The following is a 21,714-nucleotide window of genomic DNA, read 5'->3' on the forward strand; positions in this document are numbered from 1 at the left end:
CCATCTGGCTCCATCTCTCCCAGACTGACTGCTCTTTGTGGGGCTGAGCACAGAGCGGTTGTTCATTTGGAAAGGTCTGAAAGGCTCAGACTCCGGCACTGGTTTGGAGACAGCTGCGGGAACCAAGAGTCAGCTGGAGGGGACTGGTAGCTAGGCTGACCCCCTCTTCACCATGACAATAAGTGCAGAAGGCCAGGGCCCTCGCATGTCAGAACTGGTCCTGACGCCAGGTGAGTGAGGGCTAAGAAAACACAGACATGGGGTGGGGGTCAGGGTTCAGGGGTGATTCAGGGTGAATTATGGGGGGCCATGTGGGACCTGCCTCCCTTGTCAGGGTCCAGTAGGGTCCCAGTTTGTTTGGCAGGGGGTGCAGAGTCAAAGCTGACAGGACCCACTGGAACATTTGCTGCAGGAAAGCTAGCATGCAGCTTCTGGAAGCTAGCAGGTGAGACAAACTCAAGCTTTGTGAGGGGCAGAAGCATATCTGAGTTCACGACTTGGCTCTGTGCAATCTTGGGTGAGCCTCCATTTTTCCATCTGTAAAATGGGATATTCACTGCTACCACCCCACAGGGTTGTGAGAAGGTAGTCCTTGTTGGGGCTCAGTAAGTTAACTCATGTTTTCACTCGGCAAACATTTATTGCCTCAGTGGTGAGAAAAGGAGGGAAGTCAAGCTTGTCAAGGTCCCCCTGACTGTGCCCGGCACTTTGCCTGCAGGACACAACTCATTTCCTACTCACAAGGCAGCTGGGAGGTAGGTTCTGCTGTTAGCCCTGTTTGACACAGGAGGAAACAGGTGTGCCTTGGGGGAAGCCAGGGCCCGGGGGTGGCTTAAGTGGTGATCCCTAGACCCAGGACCTGTGCTAGGCTGGGCTGGAGGCCACAGGACTGGACCTTCTGGCCAATGCAGCCAAGGGAAATGAGACCCGCATTGCAGAGCCTGGCTCCTGGCAGGATCCAGGCAGGCAGGTGGGATGGCAGGATCCCAGGTCCCTGTCCTGCTCAGATCTTCTCCACGTAGTTTCCTGGGAAAAGGCCCTCCTGGCCATGCAGCCGGCCTTTCCACCAGCCTGAGGAATCTGTGGGAGAGAAGAGAGAGTGAGGCTGAGCCCAGCCCGCTCTGGAGAAAGCCTTTCATGCTGGCTCTGTGTCTGTCTTTCTGTCATTCGTCTGCACTGGCCTGGCATAAGGCAGAAGCTGAAAAGAGAAGACAGAAGGGCAATTCCCCAGCGGTCCAGTGGTTAGGACTCTGCGGTCTAACTGCCGAGGGCCCGGTTTTGATCCCTGGTCCGGGAACTGACATCCCATGAGCTGAGCGGTGCGGCAAAGAAAAGAAAAAACATGTCTTTTAGGGGACTTCCAAAAAAAAAGAGAAGACAGAAGGAAGGGAGGGAGCAACGCGTGGGTTTTCCTTGCCACTGGCTCACACTCTGACATTTTCTAGACCATTCACTTGTACTTGTCCCTCATCCATCTCCTCCTATAGGTCCCTCCCCATAATCCCCTTGGTGGAACCAGGAATGACCCCTAAGGGTTCCCCTACCCACCTGCAGAGGGTGCTGTTGAGTCCCAGGCTCCTCTAGGGGCAACCCGGGGGCAAGGTAGGAGGTCTGGAGGCCTGGGCCATCCAGACATGGCCCATTTCCTACTCACAAAGTAGGTTCTGCTATTAGTCCTAGTGCTTGACAGGTGAGAAGAATGAGGCTGGGGTACAGGGTGCGATACAAGTGAGGCCAGGCTCCCAGGGTGGCTTAGGAGGTGACCTCCAGGCCCTGGCTCCTCCCATTTCTGCCCTGGCACACACACCTTCCATGAGGATCTCGATGACCTCGTTCACGTTGAAGCTCAGCTCGTCCACATCTTGGCCCACGTACTGGTACAGTGCCCGGCACCTTGGGCCATGTGTCCGTGGCTGGGGCTTAGGTCGGCCCACACCGGGCACAGGTCTCTGCCCTATGCTGCGCTTCCTCTGCATGCTGTGGGCACATGGAGGCACTCGTCATAGCCCCAGACACTCCCCCACCTCCTGGGGCTGCCCTCCCACACCACCTACCCAGCCATGCCCTGGTCAGGAACATTGAGGAATTCTGTGTTGTGCTCCGAGGGGGGCCGTGCCCGTTGGCGTCTGCTGGCCCCCAAGGCTGAGGATGGAGGGCCCTGTGGTGGCTTCTGGGAGCCCCGTCTGGATGTGAACTCCAGGGGTAGGGGGCCCCCTCTGGCAGAGGGAGGCACCCCATTGCGATCCAGGCCTGCAATGAGATGGGGGCATTTGTCAGGGTGATGCTAGGAGGATTTGGGGGGGACTTGGCTCCAAGTTCCCTGTCTGAGGGAAGAGGCAGCTACTCTTAACCCAGTATGGTAAGGAATGGCCTGGAGAGAGAGACCCTGGGGCTAGGAGGCCCTAGAGGGAGACTCTGAAGGGGTAAGATTTTCCCCTACCCTCTTCTGTAGGAGGGCTTTTGTGGGTGGGTCTTGGAGGATGAATAAGAGCTCAAGTGGAGCAGGAATCTGGGAGACAGGCAGAGCAAACAGCCCAAGCAAAGGCCTGGAGGTAAGAACAAATTTGGTAAGTTGGCAAAATAAGATGTAGCTTGCATGACAGGAGTGTAAGGTGGGAGGAGAGAAGAGGTCAGTGGTTAGCTGGGTTAGGATTCTGAAGGGCTCTGAATACCAAACTAAGCTTTGGCTTTATTCTTTGGGAGATGGGGAGCTATGGAGAGTTCTGGACAGAAAAGAAGAGCATGGTCATCTCTGCTTGTTAGATCCTGTCGACAAGAGGTCTGGCTTAGGCCTTGGAGCCCACAAGAGGCAAGGAAGACACTTAGTGGGGGGTGTCTCTTCACCTCTAGGGGGCCCGGGAGCTGCCCGGGTAGGGGCCTGGGCCGACCTTCTGGGTTTTCCCTGGGCCATTCCCTTCCGTGTAGGCTCTGAAAGGGAAAGGGGAAAAGATGTAGGGATTTGAGTGATGACCAGACAAGGTTCTTGGCCCCGCCCACAAGTCCAATCCACTCTGTGGCTCCGCCCCGGTCCCCGCTCCCCCGGCTCACCGGCTCTCCCATCAGGAGGGAGCCCCTTAGTTACTGGAACACTGGTTCCGCCCAATAATTGGCTCCGCCCCTCCGGGAACCTATCCCTCATTGGCTCCTGGGTCCACCCACTCCAAGGCTCTCCCCATTCATAGCCGGCTCAAGGGTGGACTCCCTGGCCTCGCCCCTTCCATGTTTCTCGCCCACTCATTGGTCACCTCGCGAGCCCTGCCCTCTTCACGGCCGCGTTCTCTCTTTAGGTCTCTCAAGTCCCGCCCCTCCATGGCCTTCACCCACCCTTGGCCTGCGCCACTGGCTCCGCCCCCACAGCCTTGATTGGTCCCTATGGATGGTCCCGCCCCTAGGGGCCCGCCTCTTCCTGAGCGCCTCTTAGTCTCCGTCTCCCGGTTCGGCGTAGACTCACTGGAGCTTTTGGGCAGTCCATCACCCACGCTGACCGAGAGGGTCCGACTGCTAGCCTTGAGCATCGCCACGTCGCCGGAGCCACGGGAGAAAGTGACGCTGCGGGTGCCACCTCCGCCCCAGCCCTCCTTCTTCACCCGGAACTGTAGTCTGTGAGGAGAGGAGGAAGCTGTGGGGGTCCCCACCTCCCCCCGGACCCGGGGTGGGAGGGGGCGAGGCACGGGCGCATTTCGGCCGGTCCGCGAGGCGGAGGAGGAAGCACTGTGCCCAGCCCGAGGATGGTGCAGGAGGTGAGTGAGGGTCGTACGTGTCGCTGAAGGTGAGGGGCAGGGGCCTCCGCACCGCCTCCTCGAAGCGCTTGCACAGGAGGCTGACGAACTCGGTCTTGAAGACGCTCTCCAGAAAGCTGTCGGCCGCGTCTTCTTGGAGGATGAAGAAGTCGTCCTGCCTCGTGCTGGGGGAGGCGCGGGAGGAAGGGCAGGTGAGAGTGACAGGTGAGGCTGGCAGAAGGACTGACATTTGAGATGCGACAGGGTAGGGTCAGGGGTCAGGTAAGGGGCAAGTGAGGGGTTACACAGGTTGGGGGAAACGGGAGAGGTGGCAAGGAGCTGGAAAAGGTGGTAAGGGTCAGGTGAGGGGACAGGTGCTGTTGGCAAATAAGGATCATGAATGCGAGGGCAGGTGAAGGTGACAGGTAGGACCAAGTGAAGGTTGCAGGTACAGCAGCAGGTAAGACGTTCAGGGTGACAGATGGGGTAACAAGAGGGCAGCTGAGAATGAAGGGGGCTGGCAGGGGTGCCTGTGGGAGCCCCACCTGAGGGAAACTCCCCGTAAGGCCTGGATCTCCAGCTTCTTCTTCAGGACCTCACGCACCTGGCCCTTCTCAGGTCCCTTCTTCACCTTCTCCCGCCCGATCACATACACACACTTGGGCGTCAGGATCAAGTCCCTCTTGATGGCCTATGAGGATGCAAAACCAGAGAGACTGGTGGCAGGAGCCCCGGGCATCGGCAGCCTGGCCCCAGGGGATCAACCCCAGGCAGAGAGGTAGCGCTGGCAGGTCAGGTGAAGGACAGGTCAGGTGAGGGTCCCTCCATGTGAAGCTACATGAGTGGTTACTTTATATAAGAAACAGGAGGTTAAGTAAGGGTATATTGGCTAGAAAGGGGTTTCTGGGCAGTGAACAGGTACAGGGTAGGTGAAGGTATGCCTGCTGGACATGGGCGCCCAGGACCGATGAGAGTTTACCTGTGCACAGGTGTATTTGAGCCAAGTGAAGGTGTGTCTAACTGAGAGGTCTGTCTAGACTGGGTGAGAATGTACCACCTAATGGATAGGTATGTCCAGGATAAGTGAAGGTGAATCTGTGGTCAGGGCTTCTGAACAAGGTGAGTGTGTAATTATGGACAGATGTGTCTGGCCAGGTGAAGATGTATCTGATGGACAGGTGTGTCTGGGCTACACGAGGGCGTATTTGATGGACAGCTGTATCTACATTAGTTGAGCCTACATCTGTGGGCAGGTGTGTCTGGGCCAGGGGAGGGTGTACCTCTGGTGGGGGGTGGCCAGGCTGGGGTCAGGGTCCCAGATGTGGCCGCCTGCTAGTGCCTCACCTTGAAGCGGCGGTCGTACTTGTTGACCGAGTCAGCAAAGTCCACTCGCTCCCTCTTGCCCAGGAACTGACGCAGCTCCGGCCGCTCCTCCAGCCCCAGGTAGTCCCCAACGAAGTTCCTATTGATGCTGTTCCGTCTCCGCTCCTTCTTGTTCAGCAGGATGTTGGAAGCTGTGGCGACACAGGGTGAGGGGCAGAGATCACAGCCTGGCTCCTCCAGGCCCCTCTGTCCTCAGCCCCAGCCTCCCACCCGCAGCCTCTCACCTTCCTCCCGCATCTCCTCGTACTTCCGGACTGCCACGTGGCGCCGCCAGGCCTTCTGGATGGTGCGGGCAAAGCCATCGAACTTGCGCTCTCGCATCTCCTCCAGAAGGAAGAGCTGGGCAAGAAGGAGGGCCGGTGGGTCCTGGCATCTCCCCGGGGAACACAGTCTCCAGTTTCCCCTGAGCCCACCCCACCCACGTGCTCTTGCTGACAGGCACCCGCACACATGCTCTTACACTGTGGGCAAAAAATTTTGTCTTTCTCCAAATGACCGGCCCCAGGGTCCCAATATGGGGCACAATCTTCTGCATTAAATTATAACTGCAGGTTTGTCTTGCTGGGTTCACATCCCAGCTCTGCCACTTACTAGCTGTGTGGTCTTACCGGAAATGGTATAACATCATGGTTTCTCGTGCTAATTAAGCTATGGCATGTCATCCATGTGAGGTACACTTCAGTTTCAGAGATGTTAGAAATGCAAACCAGTGTGCATCTTGGAAAACCAACAAAGTACTGCAGATGTGAAAATCTGATGGATAGGACTGGGATGTGACCGGCTACCACATGGTTGTGCAGTATACAACCTGCACACCCATCCATGGCAGGCCTGGAAAGGAAGCTTTCATAGAAAGCAGAGAAAAGGCTTTTGAATTTTTTTTTCTTTTTTGCGGCACGCGGGCCTCTCACTGTTGTGGCCTCTCCCGTTGCGGAGCACAGGCTCCGGACGCGCAGGCTCAGCGGCCATGGCTCACGGGCCCAGCCACTCCGCGGCATGTAGGATCTTTCCGGACCGGGGCACGAACCCGTGTCCCCTGCATCGGCAGGCAGACTCTCAACCACTGCGCCACCAGGGAAGCCCAAGGCTTTTGAATTTTAAGAGTCTCCACCCACAGGGGACTTAGAGAATAAACTATATTAGAGTAAGTCATCTGGAATAATAACTGGTGACTATATCAGGGAAAGAAACCTACTGGATATGAAAATATTACAAATCTACAGTAATAAAAACAATGGGGTGCTGGTCAAAGAATAGAACAACTAGTTGGACCAGGATGGATGACGGGGAAATGTCATAATTCAAATGGAAATTTAGTGACAGAAGGGACAGCATTGTCAATCAGTGAAAGTGGGAAAAGTATTGAAAATGAAGTCGGGCTTTATTTAGAAAAATAATTGACATTTCACCCAGAGGGTTTTCTCAAATACACAAATATCACATCACTGCTGAAAGCATGGCTGCCACTTTGCTGACCGAGGTGGCTGATGTCTCCCAGAAACCCCAGGCTTCCCTGCCAGGACTAAAAGAATTCTCACTTTAAAAATATATACCTTGAAGGACTTTTAAAGCTGTGGGTGTTTAATAACTGTTCATAAAAAGTGGAGAAAAAAAAAAAGTGGAGAGTTCTCACCAGGAAAAAAAAAACAACATCTCAGATTCACAGGTTGCCGGGAGTTGACTAGCATTTACATCTTCTTTTGATTCTCAGACCAATACTCTGTGGGTCCATGGGTATGTGTGCAAAGCACGTTCAAGTAATGCCTTGTATAGGGTGTCTGGAGGGCAGGTAAATGCATTCTGGGGTTTGCCGAGGGAAGGGCAGTTACGAGTAAAGGGAGACCAGCCATGCAGAACTGGGGGTGGGCCAGTCAACCAGGACAAGTGTCCTCCAACCTTGGGATTTCTGCCCAGTGAAGAGGATGTGTTTTCAGTTTGGGAAATGAATCTTCCTGTCTCCAGAGTTTTAACGGCATCTCCTTTACACTGGGACAGGCAGGGATGGGCGTGCCCCAAATCTGAGCTTGGCCCTGGTGTACTGGGTTGAATAGCGTTCTCCCAAAACTCCTATCCACTCAGTGGGAACTTATGATTGTGACCTCATCTGGAAAGAGGGTCTTTGCAGATGTAATCAAGATAACATGAGGTTATACTGGAGTAGGGTGAGCCCTAAAACCAGTCTGATTGGTGTCCTTATAAGAAGAGGGAAATTTGGACCCAGACACACAGAGGAGAAGGCCATGTGATGCCAGAGGCAGAGACTATACACTAAGGATGTAGAGGTGATACGTCTACACACCAAGGAATGCCAAGGATTGCTGGCAATCACCAGACGTTAGGGAAAGGCGAAGAAGGATCCTTTCCTGGAAACTTCAGAGGGAGCATGGCCCTGCTCTTGGTTTTGGATTTCTAGCCTCCAGAAATGTGAGAAATTAAATTTCTGTTGGGTTAAGCCATCCAGGTCCTTTGTTATAGTAGCCCTGGGAAACTAATACACCTGGGATGATGGGCCATGAAGGCCGATAGGTGTGTAAAACATTCAAGGTATTTTGAGTCCACGTTTAGAAGAAACAAAACCCAAATCTAACATAAGTGCATTTTTAGTTGAGAAAGGCTCCAACTGCATTAAGTAATTTAATTCTTTGATCAATTTTTGATCTAGCACAGTTAAATTGTTTCTGTTTTACTAAAATTATTCTCATCAGGATCAGGTTTTTTTTCCTGTGCAAAATTTCAGTCTTTTTCCTTATAAAACTTGCCCAGCAAGCTTTTACCTTTGTGAATTTCATTATTTCCAGCTGGTTCACCTTCTCCACCTCAAAATGTGCAGACTGCAATTTTGGTCAAAATTTGATTTTACCTTCTATCGTCTTAGGCAGCGCTAGCTTTATTTTGTCTGGTTTTTTTCAGTGTCAATTTTTATCTTTTCCTTTCAGAGTCAGATATTGCAATCCGCCAGTAACCAGCAAGATGGATTCTCTTTCTCTCTCTTTCGCTCCCATTTTCCTTTTTTTTTTTTTTTTCCCTTCTGCTCCCTCTTTCCTTTCTTTCTTATCTATTACCACTTAAATTCTTCCAGGTGCAGTTTTAGCCTTGGACAATTTTGGTTTGTGCTGAGTTTCTACTGCTAACAATATCTACATTGTATGCTTTGATTCCAGACTTTTTATTTCTCGGAGCAAAGTGCCTCCATAGGGAAAAGCTCTAGGAGGTAGATGCAGACACGTTTGGGGGATGAAGAATCTGGACCTCCCAAGATAGATTATTTTTGTAGCTATGAAATCTCTAGAGGCTCCACCCCACTGTGTTATGTTTTTGCTTTGATGAGAGAATAGTTACTTGTAAGTTACAGTAACATCAAGGGAATCATGCAGACAATCTCCTGGTTGTCTTCATAAAGTCCCTGAGATGCTATAGAGCAGGTGCCATGATTATGCAGGTGATGGGCACCCAGCTGGGCCTGGCCCACGTCCCCAGCATACCTTTCCCTGGTGCTACAGCTTGTCCTGGGCTGGGGAACCTAAGATTCCCTTGGGAGTCTGGTGAACCAGTACAGCTCATTGAGATGACCATTTCCCTGTGTGCTTTCCAATCCGTGCACTAAAGCAGGGGGCCAGATGGGCCCTTAGGGGATTCCTAGCCTTGTTTTTTCGTTATTCTTGTCATTGTTGCTTTTTAAAAAACTTCCCCCACCAGCTTTATTGAGATATAACTGACATATAACACCGTGTAAGTTTAAAGTGTACATGAGTTAATTTGATGCACATATATGTTGCAAAATGATTACCACCTAGGTTAGCTAACCCCTCTGTTCTGCCACATAATTACCATGTCTTTCTTGTGGTGAGAACATTGAAGATCTACTCTCTTAGCAAATTTCAGGTATATAATACAGTACTGTCAACCGTAATCACTGCACTGTACATTAGCTCCCCAGAACTTCTTTGTCATTGCTGCTTTGTTTGTTTCCTTTTGCCCCTGGAAGCAGAGGTGGCATAATGTCAGTGGTGCTTCTAGCCTTTTCATAAAAGGCTAAGAGCTGGGAATTCCCTGACGGTCCAGTAGTTAGGACTCCATGCTTCCACTGCAGGGGGCACGGGTTCAATCCCTGGGGGGGGGGGAACTGAGATCCTGCAAGCTGTATGGAACGGCCAAAACATATATATAGAAAAAGACATATTCTGGATAAGCTGTGAGTTCTTATCTCCTCCAAGGGGATGTCAGCACAGGCGGCCATGTGTTTCTTCATCTGCTTCCTGGCCACCATGGACCGTTCAGCTAATTTAGTTCTTTTTGAGCACCTACTACATGCCAGGCACCATGCCTCGGACTTTCTGTTTTGTCTAATCCTCGTCCTGATCCTGCGGTGTGGCTATGACTCTTCCCACTTTCCAAATGGAGAAACTGAGGCTTGGAGGGGAGAGGAAGCATGCCCACAGTCGCACAGTGGCCTGAAGAGCAGGACCATGCAGGTGATGCTGGTGTCTGTCTGTCTGTCTCTCACACACACTTACGGACTCAGGGTTCTTGACGAAGACCTTGGTGCTCCCCATCTGGTACTGGTCTGGCTCCATGTTGACCGCCCGCAGCAAGTGCTGGACCCCCTGACGCTCGTCCCCACGCCAGTGCGGCCACGTCTCCGGGGTCAGAATAGCATATCTGGAGGGGGAGAGCAGGGGAGGGTTTGAGCAGCTAGCAGGGCGGCTGGGTGTTGGGGCCAGGGTGTGTGTGGTGGAGGGCGCCTCACCTCTGCAGGAACTTGGCAAACTGGCGGCGGTAGGCGAAGCCTGCCCGGCGCACCCTGATGTTCTCCTTTAGGCCCAGATACTCCACCTGGTGCTTGACCCTGGAGGGAGGGCAGCCTGAGTCCCCTGGTGGTCCTGGGAGTTGGGGGGGGGTGTCTGGATTCGTGCTGGAGGCAGTTTAGGGGGTGAGTTCTGAGGTCTAGGGAGGGAGGTTCACTGCTGGACACAGGGGCCTGCTTGAGAGTTAGTTTTGTGCATTGGGGGAGCCTCGGTTCTGGGGGATCTGTGTTCGGGGGTCACTTTCAGTTTCAGGGGGTGGCACCTGGGGTTTGGGGAATGAGGAGGACTGTGTTAGTCCCTGGGGCATCCTACAGACAGTCTGGGGTCCTCCCTTGGGGTCTTGATCAGTGTTAGGTATAACCCTGGGGCCCTGAGGGGTTTTGCACTGGTCCTAGGGGTCGGCTTGGGTGAGCCCTTTGATGGGTCCCACGACCCTGGGGGGGTTGTGGAGGGAGGGTCAGCTGGTGTGGACTGGCCCAGGTGGGGTGGGGGTGTCACCTGTTCTCCTCCCAATCACGGGGCCTCTTGGTCTCGTTGGGCTTGATGCAGCGGATGTAGTGGGGGGTGCACCTCTTCAGCGTGGATACCAGGTCGTTGGCTTGTTTCTAAGGGAGCGGGGAGAAAGTGGGGGTGGGGAGCACAGATGGGACCCTCTGGCCCCTCTCTCTTCCCACCCTGAATACAAGAGACAGGACACACTGGCTGGGTGTGTGGCACCTCACGGACCACGGGCTCAGGTGTCCCTGGTCCATTCCATATGTGACTCTGTTAGCACATATCACATGGGGTTGATATCGTGCGTCTACCTGGCCCTCAAACCGAAAACCAGGAGCTCACATGTCTGCCATATTCACCACTTAGCCTGGCACACAATAAGTGCTCAGTGAACTTTTTTTAAAAATTAATTAATTATTTTTGTCTGCGTTGGGTCTTCGTTGCTGCATGCGGGCTTGCTCTAGTTGTGGCGAGCGGGGGCTACTCTTCGTTGCGGTGCACGGGCTTCTCCTTGCGGTGGCTTCTCTTGTTGAATGTTTGTTGATGGAGTAACTGAGCACGCGGGAGCATGTTGCCCAGAAATTTCTGCTCGTCCTTTGGGGCACAGTACTTTGGAAGCAGAGAATCACGTGTGTGTGTCTGAGAGGCTAGGGTTGTGCATTTTAGTCCCTCAGGGGAGACTAGAAAGGAAATCATTCCAGGTGGGAGGATCGGGGGAGCGGCAGGAGAGACCCCGGTGTGTGATCACAGCTCTGGGCCAGTGACTGCGCCTCTCTGAGCCTTGGCCTGCCATCTGCCAGATGGGACGAAGTCCCACGTCTGTAAAATGTCTTGTGTTTGCTGCCAGCACTGATAAGTGCCCCATATATGGTTATTGAAATATTATTAGGATGGGACACCCATGTTCATAGCAGCACTATTCACAATAGCCAAAAGGTGAAAACAGCCCAAGTGTCCATCAGTGGAGGAATGGGTAAGAAAAAACAGTATATCCGTAAATGGAGTATTATTCAGCCTTAAACAGGAAGGAAATTCTGACACATGCTTGAACCTTGAAGATATGCTCAGTGAAATAAACCAGTCGCAAAAGGATCAATGCTGTCTGATTCTATTTATAGCAGGTCCCTAGAAGGGTCAAATCCACAGAGACAGGAACTAGATGGTGGGGGCCAGGGGCTGGGGGAGGGGATGGGGAGTGAGTGTTTCATGGGGACGGAGTTTCAGTTTGGGAAGATGAGAAAGTTCTGGAGATGGATGGTGAGGATGGTGGCACGAATGCAAACGTACTTAATGCTGCTGAGACGTATACTTAAAAATGGTTAAAATGGTAAATTTTATGTATATTTTACCACAATGAAGAAAAAAGTGACATGACCAAAATACCAAAAAAACAAAAAACATTAGGATGATGGTTCACTTCTGGATTTAGGGAGTTAGGAGGACATTAAGGAAGCTGGTCCAAGCTCCTTAACCCCAGAGCTGGAAGAAGGCCCTGGTGAACAGAGGGTGCCGGAGGGAGGGGCAGAGGCCCTGGGATGGGGGAGGGATTGACATCGGAATGAGGGAAATGGACCCATCCCTCCCCATGCCCACCTTGATCTTGGAGCCGGCTGTACTGGGGCGGCCCTTCTTTTCTACATCCAGCTTCTCGGGAAAGAGCATCCGGAGGAAGGCCCTGGGCAGGGATAGAGGGTAGGTCGGAGGTGCAGCTGGAATTTGGGTGCTCTCCCAGAGGTGGGCTGTCTAGGTGCCTGGGACCCAGAGGACATGCTGTACAGTATGGTTCTTCCTTAATGCTAGGGGGTGTGATGGTGAGAATCAGAAAGTTGGTTTTGTCCTTCTGGTTCCTTGATTTATTTGTACTGTTACTTTTTCCTCCATGACCATGTATGACTTGGGTAGCAAGTAAAATAGAACAAAGTTAAGCTAAGTGATGCAGCATCTCGGGCAACAGGGGCAGGTCCCCTGGGAGGAACCGTCTTACAGGCACAGGCTTGCACGTGTGTGCCAAGAAATATGGACAAGGATCTTGTTGCTGTAGCTGTTTGTGATAGCCATAGATGGGCACAACCTAAGTGTCCATCAACGGGATCAGTTAAATTCACTCTGGTGAAACCGAGCAGGACCCTGTGGGGCCTTCCTGGAGACAGAATCCCCCACCTTGTCCCCTGCCTCTTGTTTGTAGAAAAGCTTTAGCCTCCCAGGCCTTCTCTGAGTTCCAAAGAGCAAATTTAATCAGGAAAGTGAGAAAATGCAGAAACAAAGGAAAGCAGCCAAGCAAGACAAAACAATAATAGTTCAGCCATAAAACAAAATTAAGGACTTTTAGTTCCTCCTCGAGGGCCATAGATAATATCCTGAGCCATATCCTTCAGTTGTTTTGCAGATATTAAAACCCCCATCAGGTAGAAGAAGCTAACTGTATGCTGACCACCAGTGCATAGACCCCAGATTGGCTGGAACCAGAAGGTTGATGATGGAGATTCCAGAAACATCACTCTGTTACCTCACCATCAGCCAATCAGAAAATTGTGCACGACCTGATCACACACCCTGTGACCCTCTCCCTCATGCTGTCTTTAAAGACCCTTCCCTGAAAGCTATCAGGGAGTTTGGGTCTCTTGAGTATGAGCTGCCTATTCTCCTTGCTTGGCCCTGCAATAAACGCTGTACTTTCCTTCACCACCACGCAGTGTCAGGGGGTTGGCTTTGCTGCGCATTGAGCGAGGGGCCCGAGTTCAGTTTGGTAACATTGTTACATTCATAGCTTCTTCCTCCTTCTCAGTGAGATCTTCCCTAACCACCATAACCCAGAAGAAGTGGACTGCTTAATAAATGCAGAGTATGTGTTTAGGGTGATGAAATGTTTCTGAACCTAATAGTGGTGATTGTTATACAGCATTGTGAATGTACTTAATACTTAATGCCACTGAGCTGTATACTTTAAAACGGGTAGAAAGGTAAATTTTATATTTTGTGTATTTTATCACAATTAAAAGAAAGCAAAAAATAAAAAAAGAATGAAGGATGCCCTCCTCACTGTCTACCCCTTACCAACTTAGTTTTTCTTCACACTCGTCCCAGTGGTTCTCACACCTCAGTGGGCACCAGAATCACCAGGAAAGCTTGTTGAAACACAGATAGCTGGGCCTCGCCCCTGGGGGTTCTCATTCACAGGTCTGGGCTGGGGGCCAGTAATTTCTAACAATAATTTCTGGTGATGCTGAGGGTGCTGGTCCGGGGACCCCACTTTGTGAACCACAGCTCTAACTCTGTGCTTTACAATGTGGCAGCCATGGGTCACACGTGGTTCCTGAAGCCCTTACAACGTGGCCTGTCCAAATTGAGACATGCTGTGAGTGTTGAAACACACACTGGATTTCAAAGAGTATGCAGTATGGAAAAAGAGAATGTAAGTATTTCATCAATAATTTTTTAGTACTGATTGCATATTAAAATGCTACTTTGGGTATACTGAGCTAAAGAAAACATTAAAAAAATTTCATCTGTTTTACTTGTTCACCTTTTTACTTTCTTAAAAAAATTCTTTCACCGTTTAATATTCCACAATTAGCTCTATGGTAAATCTCTTACTACAATTCTGTTTTTTAAAAAGAACAAACCCTAGACGAAATCTGACCAGCAGATGTGTTTTGTTAGGTACACATAGCTTTCTTTTTTTCTTTCTTTTTTTTGTAAGATACACAAAACAACATACAATTTACTATTTAAATCATTTAAAAATGTACTATTCACTGGTATTAGGTACATTTACATTGTTGTGCAACACCTTTTTACTTTTTAAGTGTGCTTACCAGAAAGTTTAAAACTACACGGGTGGCAGGAATGGGGATTGACTGCAATTTGGCATGAAGGATCTTTTGGGGGTGATGCACGGTGTCCCAAACTGGATTGTGGTGATGGTTGTACAGCTCTGAACATTTATTAAAAACCATTTCTTAAAATGGATGCATTTAATGGTATGTAACTTATACCTGAATCAGGCCATTTAAAAATAACTACGTGTGTGGCTTCAGTTCTATTGGATGTGGAATAATATTGGACAGCATTGCTCTAAATCAATGGTTCCCAAACTCTAATGTACACGTGACTCCTGGGGTCTTGCCAAAATGCAGGCTTTGATTCAGTCCGTCTGAGGTGGAACCTGAGACTCTATGTTTGTAATCAGCTCAGAGGATGCTGACGTTATTGGTCTAGTAACCACACTTTCAGCACTATACGAACCACTGTCTTAGAACTTTCACTCATGCTATATTCTATTTGCCGTTTTTTTTTTTTTTTTTTTTGGTGGTACGCGGGCCTCTCACTGTTGTGGCCTCTCCCGTTGCGGAGCACAGGCTCCGGACGCGCAGGCTCAGCGGCCATGGCTCACGGGCCCAGCCGCTCCGCGGCATGTGGGATCTTCCCGGGCCGGGGCACGAACCCGTGTCCCCTGCATCGGCAGGCGGACTCTCAACCACTGCGCCACCAGGGAAGCCCTCTATTTGCCTTTCTTTTCCTCTAGTTCAATGTCTGTCTCGCCACTTGGCTGTCAGCTTGATGAGAGCAGCTGTGTTCTCTGACCTGTTCAGTCCTCTACCCCCAAAAGTTCAAATGATGCCTGGTACACAGCAGCACTTGAATAAAATTTTGAGGTATAAAAAGATGGAACCCGGTATGCTGCTGTGATCAGGGAGATGGATCCATACATATTAATACAGAAAAGTGCATAGTGAGATGTGTTTTCACTGCGTAAAAAGGGAAGCTGTCCACACCAGCACAGATGCTTGGGTTTGCAGAGGGCAGCGTTGGAAGGGCCATAAGGAACTGCTGCTAGGGCTCCCCCTGTGGACCTCGGGCTACTGTTTAATCAGAACCAGTCATTAGAAACACAGCCACCCCCTGCAAAGTTTATGGCGTGATGGGAGCTCTGGGGAAGACGGGGTGGTCTCTGGGCCTCCCTCATCCCCACAAGATGTTGCCCAGAGGCTCCCGCCTGGGACCACTCACTGCTCACTGGTCTGCATCAGCTCTATGAGGTCGGAGAAGAGGACATCACGGTTCCTCTCACAGAAGCCGTTGACATCATAGGATACCTGGAGGAAGGCGGCGTGGCGGGAGTGAGGGACTTAGGCAGAGGGTCGGGGGGGCGTCCTGTGGGGGCCTGCTCTGGGGTGAGAGGACTGGGTGGTGTCTACAGTTCAAAATAGGGGGTCGGGGGCAGCATGGACCTGGGGGCCCTGGAGGTCTGATGTTCAAGGTGGGGTTGGAGGGTTAGGGCTACAGTCTCGGTCAGAGGTGAGGGAAGATGGGGGTTACAGTCCAGATTAGGGGGCGGGGGCTGCAGGCTGGATCCGAGGGATGGGGAGGTGACAGTTAGAGCTCAGACTGGGGGGTGAGGGGCTGCAATCTTGGCAGGGGTGGGCCCCGGGGTTCCACGACTGAATTTGGTGTCAAAAGGTCAGATTGAGCATCTGTATTGGGGTTGGTTGGGGGGCAGGGGGCTGGGGGACTGTGTCAGGAGGGTTACAGCACTGGCTGGGGGTTGGTGGTGGTGGGGGCTTTGGCCAGGCTTGTGGGCTGGGTCTGCCATCCCCAAGGGTGGGGGGCCCTGCATAGTTCCTGTCTGGGCTACTTCCTGCTGAGGGAAAATGGGAGCTCCAGCCCATTTTAGGGATTGGTGGGCTGCAGTATGGCCAGGGGACCCCTGAGGTTCTTTGCTGCCCATGTTAAGGTCAATGGGAGAGTCTTCAGTCTTGTAAGCTGGGGAGGGGGACCATGGCCAGGGTCGGAGGCCAGTGGATTTCTAAAGCCTTGGCTAGGGGTCTGTGTGTAGGGGGCTCCAGCCTATCGTGCAGGCGGTGGTTGGCAACGTGGCCCTGGGGACTCCAAGTTGAGATCAGAAGGAGGGGGGCTGTGTCCTGGGTCAGGGGGATAATGGGGCTTACAGCTCAGATTGGGTCTGCTGCTTAATTTGGGGTCGATGTGGGGGGAGTTTGTGTCCTGTAAGGGGTGGGGGCTGTCCTGTTAGCTGCGAGAGCTGTGGGCTTGATCAGGGGCCAGTGGGTTCCACAGCCCCGGCTGAAGGGCCATGGGTTGGGGTGACAGGCCAGTTCTTGGGGGTCAGTGGGAGGGGGTCTGTGTTTCTGGCCAGTCGGGGGAGGGCTGGAGAAGGGGGTCGGTGGAGCTCTTCAGCCCTGGCTGGGGGTCTGGGCGGAATCCCCCTGGGGTCCATGGGGCGGAGGTGGGGCGCACCTTGCCCGCGTAGTGGTGGATGACGAAGCCGGCACTCCAGCTGTTGAAGTGCTCGTGGGTGCCCACGGCCGCCTGCAGCTTCTGGAGCAGCGTCTGGTCGGCGCCGCCGCCCGTGGCGTGCATGGTGGCGCACACGTCATCCAGGACGCTCATGATGCCCGGTGGGTTCTGCGGGAGCGGGGCGTCAGGTCGGGTGGGCGGGGTGGGCGGGGCAGGGATCAGCCTGGCCCGGCCCTGCCCCATCTCGCTCATTGCGGAGGGAGAGGAGAGGCTTCCAAATACAAGAGCAAAAAGGTGCTGGTGGGGGGCCCAGATGTATGGGGGCTGCTGTGGAAGCTCGCTGGTGCAGGATAGGGTGGGGGACCCCATAAGGGATCCATGCCTATATCCCTTCCCCAGACTGAGATGGTGGGGGGACCCGTCAGCTTTGACCCCTCTATCCCCAGCAGCCTGCCTGGGGGGATGTTTGTTGAGTGAATAAGTGAAAGGTGAGCAGGTAAGCAGAGTGAATGGGCAAGGTGGCCGACAGGTATCGTCAGTGGGGCTCCATCTGCCCAAGGGGGAGCATGGGTGAGAAGGGCCTACGGGGGCTGGAACTGCCCCGGCTCTCCCAGCTCTCCCAAGCCCAGCTCCGGGGCCCAGTGAGAACCCCCAGATCTGCCCTGGCCCTCACCAGCTTGTTTTCGATGAGGTCACAGACGATTTTGTTATTGAAGTACTGGATGGGGGTCCAGCGGATGCCCTCCTGTACGTACTCCTCCTGGTGGCGGCAAAGGGGGAAGGGATGGGACCAGGTGTCTGCGCAAAGGTGCTTGTGTTTCTAGAATTTGAGCTTCATGAGGATGGGTGAAGGAGGTGTGACAGATGTTCCCCCCACCCCCCATATAACTCCTCTTCCCATCTCATCACTTAGGACTGTCTCTGATAACAAAGCCCATTCCCCCGTGTGGGGCAGGTCGGAAGTTTCCCCAGGGGTCCAAGAATTGAGCCCCAGTTGCGTGAAGTGTGACCTTCTCATGAATACATCCTATTTAGCTCTTTAAAAAAAAGTCCCTTTCTGGGGACTTCCTTGGCGGTCCAGTGGTTAAGACTCTGCGCTTCCACTTCAGGGGGCATGGGTTTCATCCCTGGTCTGGGAACTAAAATCCCACATGGAGTGGCCAAAAAAAAAAAAAAAAAAAAATCCCTTTCTCACTTCCTCAGTCACGTCCTGGTATTTGCCCTGAAACCTAGTCTCAGGCTCTGCTTCTATGGGGCGTGTTGAAGGAAAACAGCAGGGATTTTTGTCTGTCCTGTTCATGGAGGTCTCCCTAGCACTGCACACAGTGCCTGGTACACAGCAGGTGCTCAATAAATAATTGAGGTGTGAAGGTGTGAACAAAGAAGCTATTCCCTAGCCCTTGTCAAACCTTCAGAGGCAGAAAACCTCTCCTGAAGGAAGGAGCTTGGACAGGTCAGCAGAGACAGATGCCAGTGTGGGGCTGGGGTGTCCCCTGGTTGCTTGGCAACCTTCATGGTCCTGCCCCCACCCCCAGTGTCCCCTGCTCCTGGCCACTTGGATGCCCTTGCCCACCTGTTCAGCCTTCAGGGTGAGTTCGATAAAGATCTGCTGTAGCTTCTCGTTGACGAAGTTGATGCAGAACTGCTCAAAGCCGTTTTTCTGCCAAGACAGGGAAAGAATGCTTCCCTAAGTGGGCTGATACTGGAGGCTCCGGGGCCACTGGGCCACCCTAGAGTGGCCGTGGGCCGGTGGCAGTGTCATACGTACCTGGAAGATCTCAAAGCCATAGATGTCAAGCACACCGATACTGTACTCCTCCTGGGGCTTCTGCATGGCACGGTTAATGGCCTGTGATGCGGTGGGGACACTAGGTGAGTGGCCTGCCACTCTCTTGAAATGCTCTTCGCCGTGTTCACAGGCTGGGTACCCTCCCACCAGTTTCTCTCCTGCCTTCCCCACCTCTGTGCATACCCATACCCCCATCGGTCATTCCTATGAGAAATCCAGGTGTTAGAACAACCGGGTTCCTGCCTTGGGAGCTGGCTCTGCCCCTTAACCACTCTGCACCTCTACTTTCTCATCTTTAAAATGGGTAATAGTAGCAACTCTCTTAGAGGTCTATTTTCTAAGAATTAAATAAACTGATGCATGGAAAACAGAACCATAGCGGACACGCATTAGGTGATATGGAATATTGGCTACTGCAGTCACTATTCTTGACCTTGACACGTCCCATTCTCATCCACCCCCGTCTAGTCCATCACTTTGTCCTCCTGACAGCCCCCCCCACCTCGTGGCTCTCAAATGCACCCACCCCTGTCCATCCCAACAGCCCCCATCTCGAGAGTCCAGGCCTGGACGTTTCCAATAGACCCCTCCTTCCTGGGCTCCATGCCACAGCCAGGAAGCCCCTAAATCTCCCATCAGATCACCTCCTGCCCTGTTTGATGCCTCCTACGGCTGGGCATTGGTGAGGTCATGCCCACCAACTGGTCATGACAGTCCAGACGCCACCCCCCCCCCCCCCCCCCCCCCCCCCCCCCGCCCCGCCGCCGCTGGGCTGGTCCAAGCCCAGGGCCTGGTGCTGTCCCCGAGCTCCTCTCCCACCCCCAGCCCCACGTGCCTCTACGAGGAAGTCGAAGAGACGGGAGTAGAGCCCCTTGGCCAGAGCGTCCCGAGTGTAGGCCGCCTGCTCCACGTTCAAGGTCACGTCAATGGACTCGCTGCGCCCGCCCCAGCGGCTGTCCATCTTGCGGCTGGTCAGCTTCTCCTGCAGCCGCCCGCTGTCAATGCCCAGGAGGTAGGCGGGGAAGGCCAAGACTGCCAGGTGATGGGGCGGGTGGGGGGAAGGGAGCAGTCAGTTGGGCTCTTGGGTTTCGTGTGAGCGCCCCCATCTCTCCCCATTTTGCCCAGGGACACCGATCTTGTCCTCATGGGATCTTACCCCCAGGGGGCCACCCAGGGAGGAAGCAGGTCACACATGCATACACGCCTCCACCCCGCCCTCCACAGCACCCACACTCACGGTCTGCGCTCTCCACCCGGGCATAATTCCCATCTTCGCAGAAGCTGATGTTTCCCAAGTGCAAGATTCCCGCCACAAGCTGCAGGACCAGCTGCTGGACGTTGGGCGGGATCCCGATGACCTGCATGGCGCTCTGGGGGCACAACAGGGGCAGAGCCTGTGCCACAAATCCCGACCTCCAGCCTGCCCCCTGGCTTAGGTTTTGGGGGCCATGGCACAGACTTGGGGAGTCAGGACACCTGGGCCTCTGTCCTGGCTCTTTCACTCATTGGCTCTGTAACCTTGGGCAAGTTCCTTCCCCTCTCTGGGCCTTGGTTTCCCAATTTGTAACACGGGAAGTTTCCCGGGGCTGGAGGGGCAGCTGGCGCTCACCAGAGTCTCACTGAAGTCGCTCCGGTCATCGGTGCCGTCGACCTTGTAGGTGTCTGCTTGGTTGAGGTAGTAATAGTAGTCGGGGGTCATGAGTCCCAGGTTCTGCCGCTGCTCCTGAGAAGCCCCTTCCAGCAGCTGGAGGGCAAACGATCCTCATGCATGTGGTGATGGACCGGCACAGCCCTTGTAATCCCCGAGGCTCACTGTCATGGGCTTCCAAATGCTGACCCTCCCACTGTCTCCCCCCGGGCTCCAGGTGGGGCTCCCTCTGCCCCAGCCCCACGGCCCCCTTCCGTGCACCTGGTAGTAGATGTGGAAGTTCCTCTCGTTTTCATTCTGCATGACCACTCGGGATTTCTCCAGCAAGAAGTTGGAGATCTTGCCCCCATCTGGCTCCCCACCGCGGCTGAACTGGATCTCAAAGTACTTGCCCTGAACCCGAGAGAGCCACATCAGCCCTCCCAGGGTCCCAAGGCTGCAGGTGAGGAAGGATTGGGGATCGGTCTTATGAGCCTGGCCTCTTTGTAGCTCTTCGCCACGTGACCTCAAGTTGCTTTCCTCTCCTCACCTCCCACTTATTGTTCTTTTCACCAGCTCTTCCCTCCAGCCTTTGCTTAAGCTGTGTCCTGGGCCAGGAATGCCTTTTCCTCCCTCTCTGATGATTCAAGCCCTCACTTGGGGCATTTAGCCCTGTGCCTGGCACAGAGAAGTATCACAGTTTATTGACAGCTCCCCAGTCCCTTCACCATAACACAGAGGCCTCCATGTCTCTGTGGAATGCTACTGGTTCCAGTGATCCTGGGTGTATCCCATATGTTGTCCCTGAGCCCAGAGCAAGGGACCCACACCATCTTTGGTCTCTGACACCATCTGGGCTCCACTCTGGCTGGAGGTTGGAAGGCAGACAAGCCCCTTATTTCTCCTTTCTGCCACCTACATCCAATTACAATACAAATGACATCATCATATTACACAAACACCTATAATGTATGACAAATACTTATTCTATTGTATAATAAAACTATATAAAATAAAATAGAATTACATATTTTTGAGATTCATTCATGTTTTGGTGTGCATTAGTAGTTTGAAAACACAGACTGTGTGATTCCATTTATACGGAGTTCTAGAACTGCTGAAACTAATCCACGGTGAAAAAAGAAAATATCAGAGTGGTTGCTTCTGGGGTAAAGTAGGAGTAGAGATCAACTAGAAAGAGACAAGAGGGAATTTTCTGGAGAGATGGTGATGTTCTGTATATCAGTAGGGGTGTGGGTTGCACAGGTGTATGCATTTGTCCAAACTCAGTGAATGGTCCCCTTTAGATTTATATATTTTGCTGTTACTTTAAAAGAAATAAAAGAGAACTGCAAAATTATATTGGACTATAATTAATGATCTACATGCTGAAGTGTTTGGGGGGAAAAGTATGATGTCTACAGCTTAGTTTGCAGTGCATCAAAAAAAAAAGGATGAATGGAGATACGATTAAGCAAGTATAGTAAACTATTAGTGGTAGAATCTAGGAGATGGGCATACAGGCGTCCACTGTAGTATTCATTCAACTTTTCCATGTATATGAAAAATTTTACAATAAAATGTTGGGGAAGATACTTCAAATATAATTATATTATAAAATATATTAGAAAATAAAAATAG

At 52.5% G+C, this 21,714-nt stretch overlaps 1 protein-coding gene across 2 annotated transcripts in view; it reads right to left on the reverse strand.

Annotated features, from left to right (window-relative positions):
* Positions 1-615: 615 nt before the first annotated feature.
* MYO1F (myosin IF) overlaps positions 616-21,714 on the reverse strand; it is a 32,226-nt gene continuing 11,127 nt past the window's right edge. For both annotated transcript variants that reach the window (XM_029219134.1, XM_029219133.1), the window contains 22 exons: positions 20,356-20,487; positions 20,056-20,190; positions 19,684-19,816; positions 19,282-19,478; positions 18,426-18,506; positions 18,231-18,317; positions 17,331-17,417; positions 16,658-16,825; positions 15,413-15,498; positions 11,996-12,077; positions 10,406-10,512; positions 9,850-9,948; positions 9,617-9,761; positions 5,327-5,441; positions 5,064-5,233; positions 4,265-4,410; positions 3,758-3,904; positions 3,452-3,600; positions 2,845-2,928; positions 2,055-2,250; positions 1,808-1,977; positions 616-1,080 (listed from right to left, as the gene is read on the reverse strand). In XM_029219134.1, coding sequence (XP_029074967.1) covers positions 1,004-1,080; positions 1,808-1,977; positions 2,055-2,250; positions 2,845-2,928; positions 3,452-3,600; positions 3,758-3,904; positions 4,265-4,410; positions 5,064-5,233; positions 5,327-5,441; positions 9,617-9,761; positions 9,850-9,948; positions 10,406-10,512; positions 11,996-12,077; positions 15,413-15,498; positions 16,658-16,825; positions 17,331-17,417; positions 18,231-18,317; positions 18,426-18,506; positions 19,282-19,478; positions 19,684-19,816; positions 20,056-20,190; positions 20,356-20,487 — 2,793 coding nt within the window. In that variant the 3' untranslated portion in view covers positions 616-1,003. The remainder of the gene's footprint in view (positions 1,081-1,807; positions 1,978-2,054; positions 2,251-2,844; positions 2,929-3,451; positions 3,601-3,757; positions 3,905-4,264; positions 4,411-5,063; positions 5,234-5,326; positions 5,442-9,616; positions 9,762-9,849; positions 9,949-10,405; positions 10,513-11,995; positions 12,078-15,412; positions 15,499-16,657; positions 16,826-17,330; positions 17,418-18,230; positions 18,318-18,425; positions 18,507-19,281; positions 19,479-19,683; positions 19,817-20,055; positions 20,191-20,355; positions 20,488-21,714) is intronic.

The sequence above is a fragment of the Monodon monoceros genome, unplaced genomic scaffold, assembly GCF_005190385.1.
Source record: "Monodon monoceros isolate NGI ecotype Baffin Bay Population unplaced genomic scaffold, NGI_Narwhal_1 Super_Scaffold_12, whole genome shotgun sequence".
Taxonomy (NCBI): Eukaryota; Metazoa; Chordata; class Mammalia; order Artiodactyla; family Monodontidae; genus Monodon; species Monodon monoceros.